This window comes from Diadema setosum, chromosome 4 (genome assembly GCF_964275005.1).
Source record: "Diadema setosum chromosome 4, eeDiaSeto1, whole genome shotgun sequence".
Taxonomy (NCBI): domain Eukaryota; kingdom Metazoa; phylum Echinodermata; class Echinoidea; order Diadematoida; family Diadematidae; genus Diadema; species Diadema setosum.
The window spans coordinates 35596063-35623230 of record NC_092688.1 but is presented as its reverse complement, the minus strand read 5'-3'; the positions used below and the strand labels follow the sequence as shown (position 1 = coordinate 35623230).

Below are 27168 nucleotides of genomic sequence, written 5' to 3'. Positions count from 1 at the left end.
TCCCATACATTGTAACTTGAGAGTGACTATGCCTTCCATACAATTGTAGGCCTACTATACCTACAATGTATTCATTTGATCACAATCACACAGAGAACAAAGATTATCAAAAAAGGTAAGGCTTCACTTTGAAGGCTACTTGATGATTATTTGTGAGAGAGAACATTCCCTTTTCCACAAACAAATACATGTGTACTTAATAATGAATGTTTTTCAATGATAAAAATTTGCAGATTAGCTCCATAATTTAATAGTTTTATGTCAACTTGGTGATTGGATGGGGCTTGTATCCTGAATAAAACAGGGGAAAAGGGAAATCATATCAATACCAAGAACTAATAACTTAAACAGCAGGATATAATGCACAAAAATGTGTTTCATTATATCGTAAAACAAATACTTGAAAAAAAAAGTTTTGCCCGTAGTTTATTGTTCTATACTAGAAGAACTGTAAGATGATTTCAAGAACATTACTTCTGCACGAGTGTCAGACATGAGAAGTGAATACTGATTTTGCTAACAAATTGAATGCACACTATCTGCTTTTAAAAATGCACTCTACCTGTCTGATCAGTATACCAATAGTTTCAATGTACATGCTTGTTAGCAGAACTTCGGATTATTTCTGGGAAAGTTTCTGCTGGTTCCAATGATCTAGAATATAGTAATGGAAATTAATATATATGGGCATGGGTGCAAGTATGGACACCTCTACAAACTGTATCATGAGAATACAATCAGTGCAATGTGACATTGCACATTTCTACCAAACATAATACAGTTTCTCTCCCTGTAGAGTATTAATAGAAACATCAACTGCCGATTTGAGTATATGAAATTGTACTTTGAAGGTTTATGATAAAGGATAGAGACTGTATACTTGTGGTCAGGAACTAATTGGCCTCACTACAGTGTTCAGTACAGTACTTGTCTGAGAATTGATAATCCTTCTCACAATATTCATTTTGTACATCAGATACAAATTGCACCGTTAACATCAGGAGGTCTATGCACGTGTAAGTACAGCCCTTGTACAACATGTTGTAACATAAAGGAACATCTACATCTAACAATCAAATTAATCATCCACAAACAAAGAAGGCATGCAAGCATGTCTATTTCCACTCAAGAAGTAAACATTCAATATCTCCCTGTTCAAAGATTAGGATCTCACATTCATGAGAGTCATTCCACATCTAATGCATGTTACGATGTGAAATATCTGATGACTGCACGTAATACCCAGGCTGTAAAAAAAAAAAAGAAAAAAAAAGAAAAAAAAAGAAAGAATGTGTTGATGTCACGCCGAGATATCAATCAGGACACACATACAAGAACCAGATATCATCAGTCGCAGAGCTGTTCCTTTCAGTGATCACTGATGGAAACCAATCACTGCTTATAAATGCTCTGTGATATCAACATGAAACTATTTCAGACAAACACTTTGATATGGAGGACTGAACCCGAATTTTCATCGCCAGAGCAAACATGATGAGCCACATTTTCAGACAATGACTCAAGACGGCATCGCGAGCAAAGAGACTTAAAATGAACGTCTCATCTGCCATTAGATTTATAGACTAAATTACTGTGTCACCTGCCATAAAAGGCAAAAGAGGTCAAGCGAAGAAATACCCTCATTATCAATTATTTTTTTTTTTTTAAGGGAAAATTGTTTATCGTGCATTTTTGCTGATTCAAACGGATGTTCCAACAATCATATCAGTGTGGCAAAAAAAAAGTGATATAATCATAATTGTACATGAAAGTATCTTTATTCAGTGTTGCATAAGACCTGTCAAAGGCTTCAAACTTTAATCTGCTGGATCTTTGGTACAACAACAAATTATTTGCATGTTGTCGCAGCACAAAACACTAAAAGAATGACATTTATAGTATGACAGGTCAACAGTTATATTTTAAAAAATTGTATGCCCCTCATTGCTATTCCAATATCCAATCAAAATCAATAGTGAGCATGCACAATACTATCAGTGAGAAATATATTGTAAATTCCAGTCAAACCAAGTGGTCTTGCATTGTTATAGTATAAATGTCATGTACAGTGTATGACTTCTAGAGCTACACTTCCAGTGGTTGAAAACTATTTGTATGCACAGAATTTGATCTCTGTTTTGGAGCTTCTACTCTGAGAAAGTTACAGAAATATTAAATTTTCAAATGTTACAAAAAAATTCAGTTTTAGCTGATGATTTACTAGCAATTTTCAAACTCTTTTCCCACAATATGGAAGGTGGCACTGCTAGATTGTTGGAACACAACAAAAATTTCATGCAAAAGCCACAAGTCTTTCTTCTTGATTTCATGTTCAGAAAGGAAATTATGGTAGAGATTTGTTTGCAAACATAATACATTGTATGTGGGCCAACAGAGTCTTATGAAGCACCAACATCATCTCAGCCAATATCTATTGTGTTTGAGCTGCACTACTGATATCACTACATTGTGAAAACGTGAAACCTTACAACAATCCATTCATTACTTTATTTTAGGCACGAGGTGGATAAAACACCCACCATTTTCCATGTTATTTTGATCCAGGGATCATAGTAAACTTTAATGTGGCATGGAATTGCACTTTACATTGAAACCTAAAGCAGGGAATCATTCTCTGTGGACTGACCACTGATGATCCTGTGCTAACTACCATGATCTTCTGGCTTCAGCATGGGACACTCAATTACAATTACTGTAGTATTCCTATCATTGGCCTAATGCTCTCAATACCACAAGAACAATACTCCATTAAATTACCCTCCCCCTCCAAAAAAAAAAAACAAACAAACAAACAAACAAACAAAACAAAACAAAAAACCAAAACAAAAACAAAAACAAAACAAAACAAACAGACAAAGCAAAACAAAACAAAATATACACGTCTCTCCCATACCACATGGCTGCAAGTTGCATATATTATGTGATGTGCAAGTAGCCTCAAGGATTACTCACACTCTTTCAATTCAAAATTCAATTTGCTTTTATGGGAAAAACAAAGTAGAAGCCTAGCATCAATGGTGTTGTACTTGTGAGAAATTTTATAGGGAGGTGGGCATTAATGGTGGTGTACTTGTAAGAGACAACGGACGTAGAAATAACCCTTTCCTCGTCACATAAGTTTAATTTGTTATCATGCAAACTGCAAACTGATCAGCGGGTCCTTAAGACTTCAAAACTTTAACAACTTGCTGTTAGTGTCACCACAACAGCATCAAACATGTTCAGTTGTATGTACAATGGATCACATAGATCAAAAGCATGAATTAAAAAGAATGAGGGCCAACATGCAGGTATATCACTCTATTAATTCTGTTTGAATATTCTTAGTTAAACAATGGTGCATTCACCATGATACCGGTACTTTAATACTGTATATAGGGCATATTGGTACTCCCAGTTATAGTTGAACATTATTTGATAATTTTCATTTCAGTTTTTCAGAATTGTAGCAGATATTGAATTTAGTGAAACCCTACCATATAGAGCTAGGCCTATTTGAATTATTTCTTTCATTGCTGTGATCAGTCTATTTTTTTTTTTTTTGCTTGCTTGCTTGCTTGCTTGTTTGGCTTGGGCCGGGGGGGGGGGGGGGGCTTTTGGCAATTGCTCTGCTCTGGTTGTCTCGAGTTTATTGAAATAGTGTAAGTAACTTATAAAATATAAAACAAATTCAACCCCATCAAGGTGGCATCACAAAACACTGCTCCATATCATTCGCTTAGTGCCTGGCCTACTGTAAATATACATATAGTAACTACCTCAAAATACAAGGCAAGCAAATTTCCGTTGACACCCAAGCTATGCTGTCATTGCACTGGACACTATTTGACACAAAAACCTATAATGTGGGCCACGACAATGACAATCTAACATAGTTATTTGACACGTATTGAAAACATGACTATTAACCAGTGTGTACATCATATCATATATGCAGAGTTGCGAACTTTTGTTAACGTCTTTTTTTTTTTTTTTTTGTGAAAATAAGTAATCCTTAACAGTGTAATAGAATATATCACAGACGATGATTTCTAATTTGCTTGGGTAACCTTCAGTATTCTTCTCCAATTCCAGTAGAAATTACTGAAAATCAGTAAAAATTTAGGGATTCCTAGATAGAAAATCTACGGTGTATGGTTGGGGCACCACCTATCGACAGGGCACCTTCCCATCGACACCCTGCGTATCATGGCTGTTTGCGTATAGAACGAAAAAGTACGTGCGGGATTAAGTGTCATTAGCTATAAAAACAATAAAAACGAAGAAACGAAAATCAAACTCAAACAAACCAAGCTAAAAATTACACATCCGATCAGTAACGACGCATGGCTGTGAAATTCACGTGTATTACCTATGGCCTGTGAAATTCACGTGTATTACCTATGCTGTGAAATTCACGTGTATACCTATGGAGGAGAGGGGGTGCCGATCGCAAGGTTCCATTTTTAGCTGCGCGAAGAAAACGGAACGGAACGCACGCACTAAAATTGCGCTATTTTAAAACGGAGATTCATAATCAACGAGACGGTCACGACATTCAAAACTGCAGTATTTATGGCATATTTGAGGTAAGAATTAGGCGGGTTTGTATTATGTTTTTAGAATAAACAAGCTACAGATCCTTAGGGTGTCGATACGTGGTACCCCCAACCCTACTTGTATTTCACTGCCACTGCACTGGGTTGCACCAAATCAACACACAGAACCTAGACTTCTACTGCATTATTTTTTTTATATAAACTTGAGTGAAAATAATACAAGACCATCTATCAATTGACAAAACCCCCTGAGGTAAATATAAACTACTAAGTTAGCATGGTTAGACAACAAATTGACCATGTTCACAAATCCAACAAACAAATCAGTTATTTAGTAACACTAAGGAACCTCGTCCTTGTACAAACGCAAGAAACCAGCCTCTCTTAAGTGGTGTGCTCTGAGTAGGTTTCTCTGTACAAGAAATAACTAGATGTTTAGAGGATAGTTTCATTTTACAGTGAATTTTTGGGCACATCTAAAGCCCGTTTCCAGCGCGGTTGCGTTTGAAGAACACAACGTCGCCAAAACATTGTTCACACCATCAAGAGAAGGCAGACAACAGACCCATTCATTCAGCGACATTCCACGAGAACACCAAAACACACTTCATACACACAGCACCGCGCGCGCTGCTCGCCTATCTAGGCCAGCCGCTGCATGCATCCGTTGAGTGTGGCGCAAGCATATTGAACAGATAGCGATTCGGATCAATTTCTGATAAATTTGTCGATTTTCCACGCGCGAAATCAAAGCTTATAAACTTCCCAAAAGACGTACAAACTAGTCTAAACTGACCGCAATGCTGTATAATTATGTACTGTACAATGAGAATAACAGGTAATTACCTGAAGCTGCGATAAGTTGAAATCTTTCCAATATTGGAACATTGACGCGACATTTGTCGCGGCCATGTTGATCGATCTCGGACAAAGGAACGAACTCTCTCCGGCCGTGTGTGGTTCAATGCATTATGCGCAGGCTGAAGCCATTTGGCGCATGCACTGTCATCTACCACGTACTTACATTCGACAAAACACGAGAGGTGTGGTGTGTCGAAGACTCGTCCATTATGCTTGAGGGGTTCATGTAGACAAACTATAGTATCTAAATGTGATACAAGTTATCAAAATCAATTATTAGCTTTTCACTTACAAAATAAAGAATTTTCAATATAGAGAGTAAAGATCAATGAGGATATCATCCCCGTAATATCTTGTAATTTACAAAATGAATGTACCTACCCCCGGGAACTGTTGGAAATACCCGATGAAAATATTATCATCAGCGATGTCATCAATCAACAAAACGTGGTTTTGTCATTGTCAAAATCGGTGGAGATCGAGACGTTTGTAACGCCAGAGCCAGAGAAATTCTTTACTCCAAAATATCACTGGAATACGACCTCGTACACGCAACATCTGCATGTCGTATTTCATGCGTTGTCACATGAAACTGTCGTTGTCTATGTTACTAGTTATGTGAAAGCAGTATCGTATTTAGTTTATGTGCTTTGTACTGTTGTTACATTTCATATTTTACATCGATGAGAAACATGGAAATATATATATATACTAGTAAGCAAAATATAATGTACGGTCTTGTATGCACATATTTACCCGAGCGTCAGACCTAAAGATAGAACCCAAATGATTACAAGGAGCAGTAGAGCCTGACGTGCAATGATTTACAGGGTGTGGGAACAAATATCAGTGATGTGCATTGATCGAGTGAATAGGCTATACAACAATAGTACTATACTACTAGTCGAACACCCTCCGTGAAGTTTACAATCCGTTTGAAAGTTATGAATTTTTAAAGTATAGTTACCGCCATCGCTGGATGAGAAGACTGTACAATTAAGGCCATGGCATCACGGCAGGACGTACAACGATGTAAAGATCAAGAATTCCACAAAATTGTGTGTTTTTAACGAAAAATACACAGTTCCTCGACAAGTTATAAATACCGACAGTTCTTTCATTCTGCTAGAAAAATGAAAACATATGTTGAATTCTCCTTGATACATTATAATCATAAAAACCATTGACTAACTCTTTCAGAAACCAGGAGGGATATTATAAGTAACGAGTTGAGGGAATGTGTAGTCCTACTTAACTTATCGTCCATAAAAAGTGATTTTTTTTTAATTCTTTGTTTTCTTTATATCGTCCTGCAATCACTAAACGGACGTCACGTACTGCTGTAGTTTTTTTTTTTTTCACTAAGATTAGTGATGGCAACACAGAAATCTTACAGAATTCGAACTTTTAAACGGATGGTCTAATTTTCCTCAAACTTCACTGATGTGCAGACCTACTAGATATTGCTGCATTCACCCAATCCACAAACAGTGTACCCTCTAAAAAATATCGAGTGAAAATATTCACTCTTGAAGGAGTTAATACAAAAAAAGAGTGAATTTAGAGTGAAATTGCCCCAGGAGTGAATTTTGAGTGAAAATGTTTATTTTCACTCGTTTTAGAGTGACCTCAGGGATCACTCCAAAATCTTAAAGTGATCCCTGAGGTCACTTCAAAATGAGTAAAAATGAACATTTTCACTAAAAATTTACTCCAATTTCACTCTAAATTCATTCTTTTTTTTTCTTTCTTTTTTGTATTGAGTATCAACTCCTTCAAGAGTGAATATTTTCACTCGATTCTTTTAAAAGATAGGCCTGCTCTGTATTGAGTGTATTTGATTCAATTTTATTTCGGCATTTTATTTCTAACATCAAAACAAGCAACAAACTACATCTAAATGAAATGCGTACACGTCTACAAACAATATCATAGAGACAGACCTGAGGGTAACAAATAAATAAATCAATTACAAGGAGGAACTATAATGCTTACATCTCGAAGAGGATGAAGAAGAACAGTGCAACATAACAGAAGCTTGAAAATAAAGAAAATATACATGTAAAATAGAAATTTTATAGCTAGAATAGATATCACATAAATAAAAATTCTAAGTGGGTTAATAATTCAGGTCTTATAATGATCGAATAATTCTAAACTCTTCATTGTTTAAATCAATGTGGATAGACTATTTTGGCTATGCATATCAATACCATTTCACTTAGAAAGAATCATATCTTATTGTCATTATTATTATTTTAATCATCCTCATTATGATGAGGAATTTAAATTGGTAATCCCCTGTCTCCCCATATTCTCTCTCAGTCTCTCTCTCTCTCTCTCTCTCTTTCTTTTTTTTTTTTTCTCTCTCGATAGTTTCTTCCTCATTATAACTTTGCCTTTGTCTCACTGATAAACGGCATGATGAATTTATTTGTTTGTTTTTGTGGCTCTTTTTTCATTACACCATATCTATGCTGGAAATAAAAAGAATGTCATTCATCTATGAATAGCCCTTTTATTATCAAAACAGTGATGTGCTGCTATAAGTTACTCATGCAAGACCATCGAACACTGTTATATATAGGCCTACATAATATGAATTGCAGAAAAAGAAAGAGAAAGAGAAAGGTGTCTTTCTAGTTACAGGTCATGCTCAAACAAAATAGATAAACAATGTATCAGAAAATGAAGTGAAACTAAAATACTAACCACAATGTTATACCTCTAATGATGACTTTAAGATTCGACTTGTTTTAAATAAACTTTCGGAAAATAACGGCAGGAGAGAATCAGCAATCTTAGTGTCATTATGCTACGTAAACCCATAACAAATTTTGCGTTTCACTTTTCTTGTTTAACCCACCGTGTGCCATGTTTATTTTCTGTCCATATATGGGATTCTGTATAAAGTTTGAGCACATTTGACTAATTGGCACTGAAAGGGCTTGAAACGTCTCTTGACTTTTCAATTTCGTCACGTTGCACAGCTGGCTTCTGGAACTGTGCTGCACTATTTAAACATCATTTATATTTGCTTTGCAATATCCTATAGTCATACAGTTCCAGTTTCAGTTATCAGTGATCGGGTCTATATGCATTCTCTCCATATAATGTATGGGGAAAAAAAAAAACGAACAAACGCCTGCACTGCACGACCATCCTTCAGTTTCAGGTTTAAAAAAAAAAATAAATAAATTTGCTCAGGGGTTTCTTGCTTAGAATGATTAATTTTTGATACAATAATCAACTCCTGTCAACCGGCCTGTTGTCTTTGAGAAAGTGTAAATCCAAAAAGTTTTCACGAACCACGTCGGGCTTGTAGTAGCTGGGATTAAAAATCATCACCACCGTCCACTACATCAACAGCAACAACGATGATAATAAAAAATAAATAAATAAATGGATGCCACAAACATGATTATAATCACAAGACACATAATTAGAAATGGGCCAAACGTAGACAGTTCTCAGTTATTTTCTGTCCTCCGTCACGCATTGTGTATATGTAATGATTATGATTACATATCCATGATTACACAATAACGATATCTATCTATTATGTAGATATATATGTGTATACATAGATAGATTTTTTTTAATTTATGTATATACGTAGATAGATACAGGTAGACATATAATGTAATAATTTGCACTAAAAAAAAAAAAAGTTTGATGCACTTAGCTGTTGAAAAAAAAAATGCAGGGAAATTTTAAAACAGGAATTCCCCTAACTTTTATTCCTCCTTAGCTTCATAATTATTGTAAGGAAAACAGAATGAAGTTTCACCACGGATATATAGGCCCTAATGCAACCTTAAAAGCAAATACGGTACCCTTGGAATTAAATAAACTGGGTAAATGCGTTGTAAACACGTGTGCATTTCAATGAGAGCTCTTAAAGAAAGTTGTTCTGAAAAAGTGAACATAGTGCAATTGTGACAGACATTCAACTTCGTAAACTCTGCTACTGTATATTCTAAATTTTATTAACATGTCATCCAATATAACCAAACAAGCCTAAAATCAAATGACCATTATTCTAGTAGACATATTCATGAATTTGAATTGAATTACGTTAATCAAGTAAAAGATGAAACATGCTTCATTTATTCACCTGTATTCACCGGTGTATTCACCTGTCTTGTTGGGCTTCTGGAAAGACAGTAGTCCTGTAATGCCCTCCCACTTTCAGCAATTTTCCACTCTATGTCAAACTTAATTTGTCTTGAAGTTCTCGTAATCGCCAGACAAAAATGAAACAAATAATATAGAGCAGGGAGGTGACTCCTGTATAGAGAGTGAAAAACAGAACAATCTATGTACTGTTTGTAAGATTTATTGATTTGTGGTTTGAACGAATACAATGAAAGTTTACTGCACTATGGTTCATATACTTATTACAGAACACATACTGTTGCCAGACCTTTGCTCCTAGTAATATCAGTATAGTACCAAGGAGGTTGAAGAGATAGAGAGGTTGTATAAAACCTCCTTGGTAATACAGACTGTACTAGTAAAGCTTTTGTGACTAGATTAGCGCCATCACATGGTTTCAGTTGTGCAAGCTAAGCAAGAGGGTTAGAAAAAAAAAAAGAACAAAAAACAGAAACAAAAACAGAAACAGTGACCTCGGGCAAAATGTTTCGTATTTTCGTGTCGAGAGGCAGGGATTGCTGTAAGGTTTATGTGCGTCTCTCACAGCAATTTAGGAGCAAGTGTGATGGACTTCACCATACGGTATGAATTACTTCCGTTGTTGATTAAAATACCTGCAAATCATCATGATCATATCTTCGCACTACAGCGGCACATTTATAGTCCCATACCCTGATATTCATGTAGCGTTAGGAGGAGCGATCTTTTTGCAATGTCAATGTGCAGTGGCCAAGTCACAAGTGCTGCACCGCCGCCGCGCCGCTCCCGGGTCGTCCCGTGGCCGTAGGTAGCTGTTGCGTTTGGTCCATAGGCTCCACGCGTCACCTCACGCAGGCCAACACTGTCCAAGTCGACAGAATATTAATTGCTATATTTCTAGCTATCGGGGAGGAAATGACTCCAGGTCCATTTCTTCTTTCTTGACAATCAATCTTGTAATTCATGAATTCCTGCATGCTGAAATGTATTAGGCCTAGATTCTAGAAATTCTACTTATTAGAATTAAATTTATACAAGCTGATAGAACAGTAGAACCACTACAGAACTAGATCTAACGTTAGATCTACACCAGTCTAAATAGTTTGTTGAATCAAGCAGAAAAATAATCTTGATGAGAGCAAGCAACAGTGTCAGAGAATCACCACGTCCAGTCAACACTGTCACTGGAAATGACAAATTTATGACACATTTTCATGTGTTTGGTGGCACAGACTTGACACACACTTTGACAAACTTGGCTTGGGCCTTGTTTGGGCCTGGAAAATCTTTAACAATGAGTTCAATGTATAAATTCAATGTGGCTGCCATCCATCGAAAGTGATTAGTTAGATCTATTAGTATGAAGTATTCTGTGTCTCAGAATTCAGGTGGTGTTGATCACAGGATTGCCTCTCAAGGTACAGGAAGAATGCTCATGAATCAAATGTGTGTGATACAACTTTTACTGTAGCTGTCTAAATATAATTTCAAGTAGATCTACATATTGAAGTAATTTTTACAGAACTTCAAGGATGTGTTTGCATTCCATGTATGTTAATAATAGAATCAAAACTAGGGCAAACTTTTTTGTTCAATGATAAATACTGTAGTACGACTGTAAAAGTGGATTTTTTCGCGTGACTTATTTTTCGCACTTGGCCGGGCAAGAAGAGTTTCGCGTGTTTTTAATTCCGCGGAATCAAGACATCACGCACAGGAACATATGGCAAGCAAAAATATTCGCCTGCTTTTGTTTTCACGCTAGTTTCTGGTTGCACGAAATGTGCAAAAAAAAGCTCTATGACCCGTGCCGTACGTGGTAATCTCTATTACACTCAGTTGAAAGATTCCAAAATCTCTTTTTAGGCAGCTTCTGAGTGGGACCATGTTCCTCCTGAAAACAAGCATACAGGTTGAGCAAGTTTGTTTGCATGATGGGCTTCACAGCCCTTTGAAGATTTAGAAAGAAGAAGAAGATTATACAGCAAAAGCTTATAATTTCTTTTTATTGTGCCCAACAAGGATACAGTAGTTAGGAAGCACTTGATTTGTTTATCGCTTAGCCATTTTCTGTATTAAAATTAATTTCACCTTGCTTTGGGTATGGGTAGATATCCCAAACAGGAACACATCAATTACAGTGTATGTTAATTAACAAATTACAATTTCAACTATTCTCACTTTCAGATACCACAAACGCCACAATGGATAAAAAACAACAAGAAAGAGGACGGTGCGCAGGTACAAATTTATGTTTGCTTTCATCATTTACAGCTTGATTTGCGTTGCTTAGCTGTTAAAACATGTCACTCATTTCATCCATTTGTAGAGTGTCAAACCTGTTCAATGTAACTTTGTGTCAGCATTGTGCAAACTTTTGTTCCCCCTTTTTCTATCACTTGAAAGATAACATAAGTGGTTGAATACAAGAACACCTTTTCAATGAAAATTTTGTGAAAACAAATTTTACTACAGCTGTACATAAAAGCCAATGCATTGCTTTATGTATCTACTACATGTATATTAACTGTATTAAATCCAAGTGTGAATAATCTACAGTGATTTATGTCTTGTATCAATTGACACTCTAGTGCTTTCAACGTGATACTGCAGTGGCAGTCCACTGTTTATCTATCTCTATGGCCATTAATGCTTTGTGTGTGCAGGATCGCTAAAGCATTTTCATGATAGCATTCAGTAATTCAGCCCAACTTGACCTAGTTGTGGATTTAGCAAGCCTACTCAGGTGTAACAATGTGCTTCAAACCAACAAGAAGGCCATGATGGCCCAGTAGGGATTAAGGGGATTAGGCACAGAACTCTACATACTTATAGAGTTCTGTGGGATTAGGTCATCTCTATTCATTGACAACCAGTTCTCAGACATCTGTGCTAATCAGCAAAGAAAGCACTCCATTATGTGTCCCTATGGTGAACAAAGCACAGTAATGGTTAGCCCATTGAAGACTAGTCCCAAGTATACTCGAGCAGGTGTCGATGGGAAATGTGTGCTTTAACAAAATCAACTCGTTCTCAACGGGTTAAAGACTTCCAGTATGACTCATGTAATACCTGTTTTGTTACTGCCACAAACAAATTCCTTTGGTATGATTACTGTCATGTTTCTGAAGCTCTGTTTGATCCTATGAACAATGTCTTTCTTTATTTTATAGTATGATAAGGTGTCAATTTAGAGAAAAAAAAAAAATCTTGGATCACTTTTATTTCACTTTGTACACTGTTGTTGATTGCTTTGTCCATGCATTGCTCACTTGCAGAGCAAAGTCAACCTGGAAACTGTTGAGCATCTGGAACGTCTAGCTCTCGTGAACTTCAACAGTGCCGCTGGGGTGGAGAGGCTGGAGCATGCCATAGCTCTGGCCGAGCAGCTGGATGCAGTGGACACCACTGGGGTGGAACCCATGGCAACTGTGCTGGAAGATCAGTAAGAATTGTCTCATCATTGTTTTCAGAAGGAACATAGTTTTGTTGTTTTGTTCTTTTTTTCTAAGTATTGGCAGTGGTTTTGCTAGAGAAAGATTGTGACCTTACCTTTTCATTGTGGCCTGAGTGAATGGGATTTGAAAGGTGTCAGAGGCTGTTAACGTACCCGGTACCTTACACCTGTAGATACTGCATAGTAACAAAGCCAGCTGCAGAATTTGTGTCTTGGTGTGCAACAGCATTGTGAATATGAATTTATCACAGGCAGAAAAAATAATCTGCAGACAGTTTGTGTATGTACATAATTTGGTTGAAAAAAAAAGAAGGATTTCTCTTTGTTCACACTTGCTTTAATACACAGCAATCTGAGCTGGCAGATACTTCGTTTGTCTGTTGTTGTGTTTTTTGTGACATGAAATTGTTCACTCCAGTTACAGTATGCATACTACTACAGATGCATGGAAATGAAAATGACTTTTGTCCTGATAAGATTCTGATGGTTACTTTCATGAAGTTTTTTGTAGCCCACTCTTGCCATTTTTAATAATACAGATGATTGCAAATCGTATTTGTGTTGTTTCTGTCTACCAGGGAGCTGTATTTGAGGGACGATGTTGTTACTGAGGGATACTGCGCTGAGGAAGTCCTCCGCAATGCTGTCAAGACATGTGAAGACTACTTTGTGGCACCTCCTGGTGAGTTTGCATAAAAAATTTGTGTTTTCACTGAAATGCTGCATTAAGATAGTTACAACTGTACAGGGACTGTTTAAGTGAATCTTTTCAATACAGTGGAACCTAGTTAAAAAACAAACAAACAAACAAACTAACACCAAAAACATAATGTTGGATGTAACAATACCCATTGATAAAAATGTAGTTTTGCAAGCCTTTACTCTTTATATTTCTTTGCTTTTGTACCCATGTGTAACAAGGTAATTTTTGTGTTTTTATGTCCTTGTAACAAGGTTCCCCTGTATGTAATGAAAAGATCCAATCTGAGCTTCAGGCCACTGCGTGTGTAGTGAAATACAAGAACTAACACCAACAAAGGGCAACTTTGACAACATGTAATATGGTTTGTTAATTATACCATAGGTGTACCTTTGATGAGATGATAGTTTTCACGTGAGAAAACTTGATATATTCATTTATCCTCTCATGAAGTAAAAACAGTCCAACCTCGGTAATCTGACCATGTCAGGACTGGTGGCTGTCCATCTAAGTGATGCCAGATAGGCATGATATAAGAAGTTGTGTTAGGATATATGCAAACCAGGTCAATTCAGTATTGTTATTTTCATATTTGCCTCTGCCAAGGAAGGAGGAGGTTAAGTGACTATCGGTGTTGGGTTGGCTGTTTGCAAAATAACTAAAAAAGTCAAGTACAGATATAAAAAAAAAATTGCTTAAAAAGTCAATATTGATGCTCATTCAATTTTGGTGGTGATCCAGGAAATTTTATGGATTTTTGAAGGATTTGTTCATCTTTTGGCACATAAGATAACGAACTTGGGGTTCAAGCTGCGCATACTGGAGGTTTACTTACGTGCACTAAAGCACTTGCTCTGCTTGTGCAAGGCGCCATGCAAGGAGGTAAACAAAAGGCTTGTATTTTGGGAAATGAGTTGCTGGCTTGGCGGAGGTCTGTGCTCTCCAAGTGCTTTTCTAGCTCATTATTCACATCATGTGAAATAAAATCAAATACATGGATGAGTTGGTGTACGACTTCTTATGCATCTTTGTTTCTTCAAGTTCACTTACCAGCAAAAATAGATCTGGTAGGTCTCCCCCCCCCCCCCCCCCACCCCCATCTCCCTGATCAGACCATCAGTTAGGCAGCATGTTTTTCCTTCTTGTTACAGCATTATACCTGTAGTTCAAAGTTCAAAGTATTTTATTGTCATTTAAAAAGATGGTATAGATGGTATGAATATATATCATATCATAGTGATCTGCATTTATGTCAAAACTTTTTTCTTGCATAGGATTTACAAGAAAATTATTTTTGCGCTTGGTTTCAGTAAAATTTGGCACAGAAAATACACAGAAACACAGACTATTTTGTGCCAGCACATGGCCAGATAACTGAGGTTGGACCAAAGAGATTTTTCTCCTCTCCACCACTAGAGGGCGAACTATACAATGTTGTCTGAGATTTCATGGGGGTTGCCATTACCCACTTAGTGATGACACACTTTTTACGTAGTGAAGTAACATTTTTACAGCGCATATTTGCACTTTTTAACTTTTATGCAAGTACACACTTCTAGATTTGGCTGCTCCTCGTTTGCTCGTTTGCTAGCGTGTTAGCATGAGGGGTGAGCCTACTGCCTTGTCTTCCAGTGCTCCCCGTGCGCTCACAAAACTATAGTACAGGGCATATGCATACTCCGTACTCTAGTACTTACTGGGGAAAAGCTCTTTGGGTTGGACTTATATAACCATCAGTGACGATAAACATGTGCAATTTTCATAGACGCTCCTGATGTTGAAAATCCGAGTCATTGCGAATCTGTGCAGTTGAGTTGAGTAAAGTCTCTCATGTTAAAGTTGAGTGCAAAACAGTGGGTTGATTAGCAAGATATGGTTGTTTTATTTATCTAATGCCTGCTCACCTGAGTAACAATTGGTCGAACACTCCTTTTCATTCATTCCTTTCGCGTTTAATTTTGTTTTGTTTCAATTCTTTATCTTGATGTGCAGGTAATATACCTCTGTCCCCCAAATCTGGTGCACAACTCAGGGAAACAGATGCAGTGAGTGAGGAAGACAGGTGACAACAAGCAAGCTGGATTTTTTTAAAACCCATTGTTTACTTTATCCCTCGCCATGACAACCTGCCTCCACCTGAATGTTCTTCTGTGGCATAGTGGATAAGACTCTTGACTTTCAGTCGGATGGCCCAAGTGTGAATCCCATCAAGAGCCCACGTCCTTGGACAAGATGTTTTGACCCGCCATGTCCCTCTCTGTACCCAGGTGTATAAAATGGGTACCTGGCGATGCGAGGGTAATAATAATGGCAGGGCCCTGTGCTAGAGTAGGGCAAAACTGAAGAGGCTGCCCTGGATAAAGAAGACCATAATTGTCATTTTATTATATTATCATGCCAAGCATTCAGCTGTTCACTCTTCTCAAGCAGACCTCTCCAAGATAGAGTCAAATGTTACAGAGTTGTATGAACATAACTGTTAAAGCCTTCATTTTAACATGAAAAGTTGTCGGATTTCAAAGTCATTCACAAACCTGTTGCTTACTCTGTTTAAAGTACTGTATCATCCACCTGCAAGGTATTTTCTTATTAGTAATATCAAGTCAAAAGCACCTATAAATTGAGAAGAACCTATCAATGCTAATGATCATTAGAAACACTGTGACAGCAGGATTTAGCTTGGCAAAAAAGAGATAGCCATTTGCCATCTGAAATTGGATTGCAGCTCTTAGTGCATTTATCACTCTTGTACCGTACAGTCAAACCTGTCTGACACAGCAGCCATTTTGGCAGGCTGCAAGTGGTCCTGACACACATGTTCTGGCATTTGTTGAGGAAGCAAAACAAGTTGTCGCTGGTTGTGTGTGGAGGATGTTCGATATGTGCTGTTTATTAAAACCGGATTTGTGCATGGGAAATTGCACACTAAGAGACAAATGGTCGCTTAGACAATTCGTCGCTGGGGTGACAAGACCTTGTATCTGCAATTTTGGTGAAAATGTCTTTTTTGGATTGATGGTCAGATAATCAGTTAAGTGATGTCCTGTCCAAATCCTAGATGTCTTACCCCCAAAATGAAGCCACCACGGCATGTCAAAGGAATGTCTATCCCATTGGATACAGTGCTTTGGCTGCCATGTTTTTTGGCTCTCCTGAACATTTGACATTTTGTAGATACAAGGTCTTGTCGCCCCAGCGACGGTGGATTATGCTGATTTTCCCTTGCCATTGAACTGTTGATTGTCAGCATTTTCACCCGTTGAAGACTAGTCCTGAGTATGCTCAGGCAGGTGTCTATGGGAATTGTGTTCTTCCTCAACGAATTAATAAATCAATCTTTAAACTGCCAAGTTTGAGTTTTTATTGTCTTCTGTTCTTGAAGTCACAAACTTGTTGATGTATATTTAAGCCTATGAAAATAGTAATGTGTACTCTGTGAACTATTCAGGGCAAGAATATGACAGAACTACACTAACAAGACCAATTTAGACACAAATGATCAAATGAGTGTTCACGGTTGTAACATGGTTATTTTCAAAAGATGTTAGAGTCTAGTAATTCAAATGTAAACTACCTTGAAAAATCCATAGATGAAGGTGAGAACCTGCTTTATGTTTTGAAATAATCATGAATCTAAAAGGAGGGTGAGGAAATGCTGTAGATGATAAATGGTGATAATGGTTATTTTGGTACAGCATCATCATTATTATAAATGTAATTGATGTAATTAAGGAGAAAAAAAAGGTTAGTATGAAGATAAAAAAATGAAAATATTCATAACAACACTGACATCCTCAATCATTGGTAATCATAATATTTACAATAGTATGAGCCAATATATATGAAGAGTTTGTTCGCAAAAACTGATAAGTCCATTTTGGAAGATTTTGAAGTACGGTCTCCGTCATAAAGTACAAAATAATACCTTTTAAATGATATATTGGTCAGTACATATAAAGGTACATTTTTGAAGTTATGGTCAAAAGAAGTAAAAATTTTCTTATTATTCTCTTTATTTTTCTTGACCTTTAGTCGCAAATATCTCCATTTGGCACATATGGACATATCGGATTTTGCGAACAAACTCTTCATATGTATACGGTATCACTAAAATCCAACTTCATGTACATGTACCTTAATGGGATGGTATAATATTGGTTGGGATGAGGATCTAGCTTTTATCTTTTTGTGAAATACTTAGAAACCACTTAGGGAATGTTAAGGAGCATACAATTCTCAGAGGAATTCAAAGTTTTTTTGATGAGATATCCAAAAACAAAGTAAAGCAAAGCAATCCCAATAAAAGGTGGGTCCCACCTATCATTAGAATTGCTTCTTTTGGAGGGATATTTCAGCCATTTCTAAACCGATCTTTATTAGATAAATTTTGAATTCCTCTAAGAATTATATGCTCTTTCATATTTTGTAAGAGGTTTCTCATTATCTCTCTCTCTCTCTCTCTCTCTCTCTCTCAAAAAAGAAAGATTGAAAACCTAAAACCCAATCTCAACCAAAACTATTTAACAGGAATTCAAATACATTAACACTACACTGATAACTGATAATCGAAAAGGTAGGCCCTATATGAACAATTTATGAACATCACCACCACTACCACCACCACCACCATCAGCATCAGCATCATCATAATATAGTACATAATACATAACACACCATCATCATCATCATCACCATCATCACCATCATCACCATCATCACCATCATCACCATCATCACCATCACCATCATCACCGTCACCATCATCACCATCATCACCATCATCACCATCACCACCATCATCATCATCATCACAATCACCCCCATCATCACCACCATCATCATCATCATCCCGATTTGGCCGTGCAAAATGACACAATACTGTTTATGCAAGCGATCAGCGAGCAGGGTCGGCTCCGGGCGGGTCGCGGCCCGCCCACCAGCCAGCGGAACGACGGCTAGGTTATAGGGGCTGAGACCAGGATCCCGCGGCGGGCCCGGAGCTCGCCGGGCGGGAACCGCCGACGAGGAGTAACACAAGCACGTGCATACACCAGCAGAGTACCGAGTCAATGAACTGTTGCTGCGAGCGGGTGTGGGCAAAATCGGAGGTGCAAAATTGTATTTAGGTATGTGACGTGACAACTGTTACGTGCTTTTGACATAAGTGTGTGTATTGATAAGAATGAGATGATTTTGTCAATCGTTTTTGCAAAGCTTTTGATGAATTGCTACTTTTTTGGCACGTATCTCGAGTCGAACGAGGGAGGTCGTAATAGTCCCACACGTTCAATTTCATTGAGGTTCATGAGAAAGTTCTGTCTGCTGTCGTGCCTAGTAACGTTTACGCGTTACAACTAACATTAAATCTAACACGTTTAAACGATGTGGTGTGGCATGTGCATGTTAGTAGCAGCACCATTTAAGGAGTGAAATTTAGATCCAAGAGTATAGGCCTGCCATTTTTTTTTATTATTTATTGGCATTATCGCGAAATAGTCCACCACTCCATTCACTGCCATTCATTTTGTCAGAGCCGGCCCGGGACCGGGGGCTTCTTTCAACCTTAAATAGGGCTTACCCGGTATTCAAATTTTATTATTATTATTATTGTTATTGATGATGATGACAATTATCAATTGCTTGAGCTCAAGTCTAACGACAACGTTGTTGGGCCTACATCAATTCAAGCTTGAGCTTAACTCTATAGACCTCTGGCTCTGACGTTACACAGCAGCTCAGTTGCTGTATAAATAGCGACAGGGCTGTACCGGAGCGGCCCACAACCCAAAGCAAGCTCAGCGATCGCTTTACAAATGCTTTGAGTTTTGATACTTGACATCATTTTTTTTTTTGTCGCCTCAAACTCATTGAATGTAATCTTCATTAGTGACACTACATAGCTATGTTATCGATATTGACATACATCTACACATTTCAATTAAAACTTAACGAAAATGAAGATTATAGACTTATCCATCATGTGCGAACAGTACATCTGATAATTGGGAGTTCACGCGATCTGAATGCACTTTTAAAGGTCATGCTGTCGACCGTGCTGCTACTAAAGAGTGCATGCATTCAGTAAATCGCTGCACTTCCAGCCATGCACACGCGTGCATAATTTGCAGAGTGGTCAACGCGCCATTTTGAATTCTGCAACGATGAACCCCGATGGTTGGGGATTGTGCTAGAAAGTGCCATTTTTTTTCCGTGGACTTATCGCGAGGGCTCTCTATGGACTTATTGCACCTTCTGTAATATAAGCATGCACTTTACATGAGTAACTTATAAATTTCTATAAGTAACGTATAAATTGTTATAAGTTTTGTAATTGTGTTGTGGTTCCCCGATGTGATGGTGAGGCCCCGCCTGTCTGACGCCGTGCTTCATTCGCTTTGTGTGGGAACTACGACTATAATAAACAGAAAACAGAAAATCAAGGACTCGGCTGAGCTAATGTGTGAAAATGTGGAATGTTTAGATGGGAATGCAAATCAAGATAGTATTGATTTTTGTTACTCACAATTATGCAATATGTTCGTCAGTGTTGCACAAGATGTTGGCATTTGTAAGTGGAGACAATCTCGACATAATATAAACAAAAATGAGACTGTCAATAAGGATAAAAACAACCATCAGCCTTGGTTTGATGCAGAATGTAGAGCTGCCCGTCAGGAGTATTTGAATGTTAAAAATCGATTAAAGAGGAAGCTTAAATTTCTGGGCAGGTCAGGGGCTACTTGTCTATTGAATCATTATGAGTCTACAGGAAAGCTTTATAAGAATTTATTAAGACATAAAAGAAGGACATTTCATAGAGATTTGAATGAATCTCTCCGTTCATTACAGGCATCAAATCCGAAAGAATATTGGCAATTACTCAACAGTAATAATGAACGCAAAGTAAAGAAAACAGGAAATGTTTCATTAGGGGATTTTGTCAATCATTTTAGTCGTTTAGGTAATAGCCAAGAGGACCAGCCCACAGGCCTGGAAGATAGTATGGGTACTTCAGAAATTGTTGAGGCAGATGGTCCCTTGGATGCCCCAGTCACTTTGGAAGAAGTGGTACTAATGATTAAGAAACTTAAAAATTCAAAAGCTTGTGGAAAAGATTTCATAAGAAATGAATTCCTTAAGAATTGTCCCGTAGAGATGCTTCATGTGTTGGTAAAGTTCTTTAATGTGGTACTGGACAGTGGTATTGTTCCAACTGAATGGTGCATAGGGATTATCATTCCTATTTTTAAGAATAAGGGTATAGACACAAATCCTGATAATTATAGAGGAATAACTCTTCTCAGTTGTCTAGGAAAACTTTTTACTTCCATTTTGAATCATCGAATCTCAGAGTTTTTCGAAGCAGCTAATATGTTAGGTGAAGAACAGGCTGGCTTTCGTTCTAATTATTCTACGATTGATAATATTTTTGTTTTGAAGACTATAATTGATGTTTATCTGCAAAATAAAAAACGCTTATACTGTACATTTATTGATTACAAGAAAGCATTTGATCTAATTGATAGATCATCTTTATGGTACAAAATGTTGAAGATGGGGCTTAGGGGTAAACTGTTTACTGTCATTAAGAATATTTATGAAAGTGCTAAATCATGTGTGGCGGTTAGGGGGGAGATGTCAGAGTTTTTTACTTGTAACATTGGTGTACGACAGGGTGAAAACCTTTCCCCGCTTTTATTTGCCATTTATCTGAATGATTTTCAAGAATACATAAGAAATTCATATGGTGGACTTAAATATTTGGAAAGTGAGATTTCTTACCACCTGGATTCTGATAATGTCAAAAAAGCTTTAAATCTTTCTTGTTTACTTTATGCAGATGACACAATAATTTTAGCAGAAACTCCGGAGGAGTTGCAAAAAGCTCTTGATGCTGTAGATAGTTATTGTCAGACATGGCGCTTGACTGTAAATGCAAGCAAGACTAAAATTGTTATTTTCTCCCGTGGGAAGGTTAGAAGAATTCCTGAATTCGTTTATGCTGGTGATCCACTTGAGGTTGTAGATGACTTTGTGTACCTTGGAGTTAAATTCAATTATAATGGTAGTTTTAAAAAGGCAATTTCTAAACAAGTCACACAAGCTAGAAAAGCACTCTATAGCATGTTGGTCAAGGCTAAAAAGTTACAGCTCTCTGTGGACACACAGTGCCACCTATTTGATCATCTTGTTTTACCTGTTTTACTCTATGGTTGTGAAGTCTGGGGTTATGTGTGCATAGACCAAATTGAAATTTTCCATAGGAAATTCTTAAGAAAAATTTTGCTTGTGAACAAATGTACTCCTGATTGTATGGTTTATGGTGAAACTGGACGTGGAGTAATTTTGAACCATATTAAATGTCGAATGATTGGATTCTGGTTGAGATTAGTCAAGGGAAAAGAAACCAAACACTCATGTACAATTTTCAAATTTCTTCTGCATTTACAAGGAGACATACACTCCCCGTCAAAATCACAATGGTTATTATCTATCGCAAATATTTTTTATTATACAGGGCTAGGGAATGTGTGGTTAGCACAAGGGGGTGGATTTAGTGCTGCATGGATTTCACACACCTCAAAAGTTAGACTTTTTGATATGTTTATTCAAGAGTGGAGAGCAGCAACATGGTCAAATAGAATCTGTACAAATTATAGAATGTTTAAGGATAATTTGATGTTAGAGAAGTATTTACAAGTCTTGTGTAAGAAAGATTATATTACATTAAGTAAATTCAGATGTAGATCTAATGGATTACCCGTTAATAAGGGCAGGTTTGATGCAAGCCTGACAGATGAATTGCATTGTACTATTTGTTGATCCGATGATATAGGGGATGAATTTCATTATATTTTTGTTTGTCCCTTTTTCAACAAAGAGAGATTATTGTATTTACCAAGTAGCTTGACGGCCAGTAGACCAAGTGCATTACATATGGCCAAATTATTCAATTCAACTAATGCTTGCCATTTGAAAAAACTAGCCAAATTTGTCAGAATTATTATGTTTCAGTTCTCTTCAATACCAAAGAAGAATGACAGTATTTTTGTAGAAAGTAAAGTAGATGTGAATGTTTGTACACGTAGTGGTAGAGTAGTTAAACGTCCTTTACGCCTTGTTTTGTAAACATATTTATTTATATCTGTTATTTTCACACGTACATGTACATTATCACTTATATTTTTGTATTCATATATTGTAAATATGTTTGTACTCTCATACCCCGAGAGGGGGTCGATAGAGTCAATAAAATCTTACAAATCTTACAAATCTTACGACTACCACTAGATTCTAGTACCAGAGTCTCTGGTAGTTCCCACTCACGTAAGCTCGTCTTACCACCTTGTAGTTCTATTTAGGCGATTTCAAACAACCAAATTGCTATACCCATACCACACTACCTCGACAAACAGAGACAAAATATTAAAGAACAACACAAAGCAGCCAACATCAATGCTTTATCATGAGACCCGGCTCTACCCTGGATGCCAACAGTAGTCCGAATACAATTTTTTCCCCCAAGGACAATCAGAGACTGGGATAAGCTTCATCAACACATCATTGAACTGCCCTCTGTTAAGCAGGTCAAGAAAGCCTTAGAAGCCAATTAAGCATGGCAGAGATTTTTACTTGCACAGTGAGCACCTGTGTAAACTCGAAAGAGCACAAAGCACAAATTGCATCCAGTGTCAGAAACACCACACCACAAATCCTCATCCAGTTGCTGAACAGGCTTTGATGAGAAGCACTGTAGTGTTAGAAGTAGAAGATCATTTGTAGTGTGCTTTTAGTATGAAAACTATTTTTCATAGCCCTATTTCTCAGGTGTGGTCATGGAGATAACTGCAAATGTTAGTAATGCCTGTTGGCTTTATTTAAATCTCTTAATTTCATTTTTAGCATCTTTGATGTGGAAGCCATCTAAGGAATGACCCGACTTTCTCTTCTTCATGCCTTCCTAATCAGTTTGGCCGGTGCTGTCTGCATGTCTCTCATCTTGTCATCCTCAAGAGGCTTACTCAGGACACTTGTTCCCACCAGACTATTGTCGGCAGTTACCATGGCAACAACTGCAAAGCCTGATGCACTTACTGCAGTCTTTGTTACTGTTCCAGATGTTACAGTTGGCAAGTCACTAGCCTCGTAAGTATGAAAAATCTTAGCTGATTTCACATGTGCTCAACAGATTATAATTGTAATAGTGTAGTTGTTTTTTTTTTCACTGAAGTGAAGGTTTACCAATTTCAGTTATATTCGAATTGCAATACATGCATTTGGCAGAGATTTTAAATGATCAAATGGAAGGAAATTCACCACCATATCATCATACTTGCTTGTAAGTGATCTTCATCCACTAGATCTAGTCTCCTTAGTTACATTCTTTATGTCAGTCATTACATGGCCCATATCACCTCTCAGTTCATTCCCCATATCTATGTCTCTCTTATATATGTGAGCAGTCGGTCAAAACACATCCACACTAGGAAGAAATCAAACAAAATGATTGGCGCTACCAACTTATACAAGGTTGATATACACATACTATTTTACATGTCGCATTTCCTCTTTGTACTGTGCGCAGGAAAATGGTCGAGCAGAAGCTTGTGGCCTGTGTCAACATCATCCCTGGACTCACCTCGGTCTACGAGTGGGAGGGCAAAGTCGAGACCGACAGCGAGGCGCTCCTCATGATCAAGACCAGGGCTTCCAAGGTCGACGACCTCTCGTCCTTCGTCCGGGAGAACCACCCCTACGACGTGGCCGAGGTCATCAGCCTGCCGATCGAGAACGGGAACCCGCCCTACCTGGATTGGGTGCTGTCGTCAGTCCCCAAGTGAACAAGAGAGATGGCAGTGGAAGAGGCAGGGATAGCATCTGGATCTACTTGATGGGTCTTTTGATCAGAGGGAATGGTTATGTTGATAGTAACACCCTCATTAATATCGTCTAAGTGACATGAAGCTATTGTAACCTTTGATGCGCCCACTGAGTTGTCGGCCAATGCCAAGGTGCTGATTCTACAGTGCCAGCATGATTCAGAGACCTGTAATAAATGAAATCATGGTGGTGACTCTTGCAAAACATTTGCTCATGGGCAGTCTTTGTGAAACTCGGGTGCAAGGGGATTACCTTAACGATGTAATCATCTGTAAACACTTTGCTATCTGGCATGATTAAGAGGTGAAGCCAACAACTGTGTGCCAAATCAATGTGCTTGTGAACATGAACCTCGTACAGTAGACTCCCGTTATAACGATGTCCTGGGGACTGGCAGTTTTCTTTTGTTATATCGAATTTTCGTTATAACTGAACAAATAAACAGTGAAAATACATAGATCCGATAATGTTACGGCCTGGATTTTGTTGCAACCGGAATTTTGTTATAACCGTGTTCGTTATAACGGGAATGCACTGTACTGTTTTGGAGATGAGTAGACCTAAATGATGTGGCAAGTTTGGAGATAATTCTCTTTAACAGGTGGCCAAGAGGGATTATCATAATTCTTGCAGATTTAGGATGTGGAATTTTTCCATATCTTGCATGATGTTATAGTAAATGTCCAATCAGCGTTGTCCATGTTTGTGCAAGGACAAGCAAGGAGCTTGTCCATCCACACTGTGCATGGGGACAGATCATAATTCAACGGCACTCATGCTATTGTTAGCGCCGATAATAGACTGGTTTACTAACACATTATGATTTTATACATGCCTTTCTGACAATGGCTCTTCTTGACAACCTGAATATCTGGCTTGCCCGAGGTTTGCCGGACATAGCAACAACTAAAGTATGCAAACTGGATTTAAAGTATTGATAAGTGTTTTTAGACACAGGTTAGTAATATACAATGTAGAGCTAGTTACAATGTCGGGACGAGAGAAACATCCATATATTTGAATATGTTTGTAAACTGGTCTATTGCGAGTGAAAAGAAGTGAAGAGGAGTACAATGGACTCTCGTTATAACGAAGTCCACAGGTCAGACCCAGGACCAGCAGTTTTCTTTCGTTATATCGAAATTTCGTTGTAACCGAACAAATAAACAATAAAAAACATAGAGTGGATAATTTGCCGGCCTGAATTTTTACTTCGTTGTAACTGGAATTTCGTTATAACCATGTTCGTTATAACGGGAGTGCACTGTACATCAGCGCAAGGGCCCTTTGAGATATGCTAATATGATTATTGTTGATGAGCTGTGAGAAGGCATTGTAGGTGTATCACCCACACTGAATAATTCACTTGATATCTTAGACCCAAGGAATTACTAGATTTGCACAATTTTTTTTTTTTTTGCGAATTGATGCCAAGGGCCTGTCACAAGAAATTAAAATGCACCCGAAAATTTGTGGCTTCACTGTAAGTTTGAGCATTTAAGTTTGAGTTTAGCAGTCCCCTCCATTTCCAGCAATATTGTGTATGCATTTACCACGGTGACACGAGTTATTTTTTGTATCTCTGTTGGAAATTTACCTGTATCTGTTTTACAATGTTATTCTGTTGATCGCATTGTGGTACATGTACTGATTTTCTGACATCTGTTTATACGAATGTTTCATTGTACTTCCAATTATTGTGTTTGTTGGAAATGAAAATAAATGAACTTGAACTTGAACTTGAGCATTGTTTACGTTTTTGAACCAAAATATGATTTTTGCTTTGAGATAGGTTGTTTAGTGTGAACCATTGATAGAGAATTAAATTAATGGTACAAAGGGTTAGGAAGTTCTGGTTATGTTGATCTTGTTGTCGGTTTCTATCCCATGTACGCAGTGTGGCAGCATTTAAATTGAGAAATTCTGCAAATTGGTACAATGTAAATTGTGTAAAATTTGTGTAAAATTTTCACACCAGGCTTGAGTAAAAGAAAACACATATCAATGGAACAAACCTTTCACTTAGTTTGGCTAGGTCAATATTTTGGATGTGATAGCGGTGTTCATCATGCATTACATTGGTACAGTTGAACCACATGATCAAACGTAAATCTCACATGTATACCTTTTAGTATTGGAGTATCTTATGATCATGTGTTACAAGGGAAAAACCCCCAGTCTTTTATATATTCATGCTATGTTCTATGATATCTCACTTTTTATTGACTGAAATAAAAGAAACAAATACATGTACCAATACATGTGCAATGATGCATTGACTTACTGTGTTATTCATTTTGAAGCAAAGCTTTCTGAAATATAAATGCCTGCTATTTTGATTGTTGGTAAATCAGCTGTAGGGGTTAATGACCACGAGAATGTTCATTGTATCGTAATTGTTAACAATCTTTTATCTGCACTGACACGACTGACACACTTATAACACTGAACCTAATTCTTTATACTACCCCACTCCTGCCTGACATGCACCACCGCACACAAACCTTCCCCCAATATCACATGACTACTCACATACCGCCACAAGACAGCCACAAGACATCCAGGCAACGCAA

The 27168-nt window shown here is 37.5% G+C and overlaps 3 protein-coding genes across 4 annotated transcripts in view; 2 read left to right on the top strand and 1 right to left on the bottom strand.

The window, feature by feature from the left end:
* LOC140228028 (homeobox protein cut-like 1) overlaps positions 1-5494 on the bottom strand; it is a 53239-nt gene extending 47745 nt beyond the window's left edge. Inside the window, exon 1 of the mRNA XM_072308426.1 lies at positions 5406-5494. Within this exon, the coding sequence (XP_072164527.1) occupies positions 5406-5471 (66 nt within the window). The 5' untranslated portion in view covers positions 5472-5494. The remainder of the gene's footprint in view (positions 1-5405) is intronic.
* A 930-nt stretch (positions 5495-6424) lies between these two features.
* LOC140227820 (glutamyl-tRNA(Gln) amidotransferase subunit C, mitochondrial-like) lies at positions 6425-17064 on the top strand. Its single transcript, XM_072308214.1, has 6 exons — positions 6425-6442; positions 10305-10361; positions 11745-11798; positions 12836-13002; positions 13593-13696; positions 15707-17064. Exons 1-6 carry the CDS (start codon positions 6425-6427, stop codon positions 15778-15780), a joined length of 474 nt encoding a protein of 157 aa, XP_072164315.1. The 3' UTR covers positions 15781-17064.
* Positions 17065-18762: 1698 nt separating this feature from the next.
* LOC140228027 (protein CutA homolog) lies at positions 18763-26837 on the top strand. 2 transcript variants are annotated; one of them, XM_072308425.1, is made up of 3 exons: positions 18763-18840; positions 23684-23860; positions 24300-26837. In XM_072308425.1, exons 2-3 carry the CDS (start codon positions 23703-23705, stop codon positions 24553-24555), a joined length of 414 nt encoding a protein of 137 aa, XP_072164526.1. In that variant the 5' UTR covers positions 18763-18840; positions 23684-23702; the 3' UTR covers positions 24556-26837. The 2 variants fall into 2 exon arrangements, with proteins under 2 accessions (XP_072164526.1, XP_072164525.1); XM_072308424.1 differs by having other exon boundaries at positions 18766-18840; positions 23618-23860.
* Positions 26838-27168: the final 331 nt, after the last annotated feature.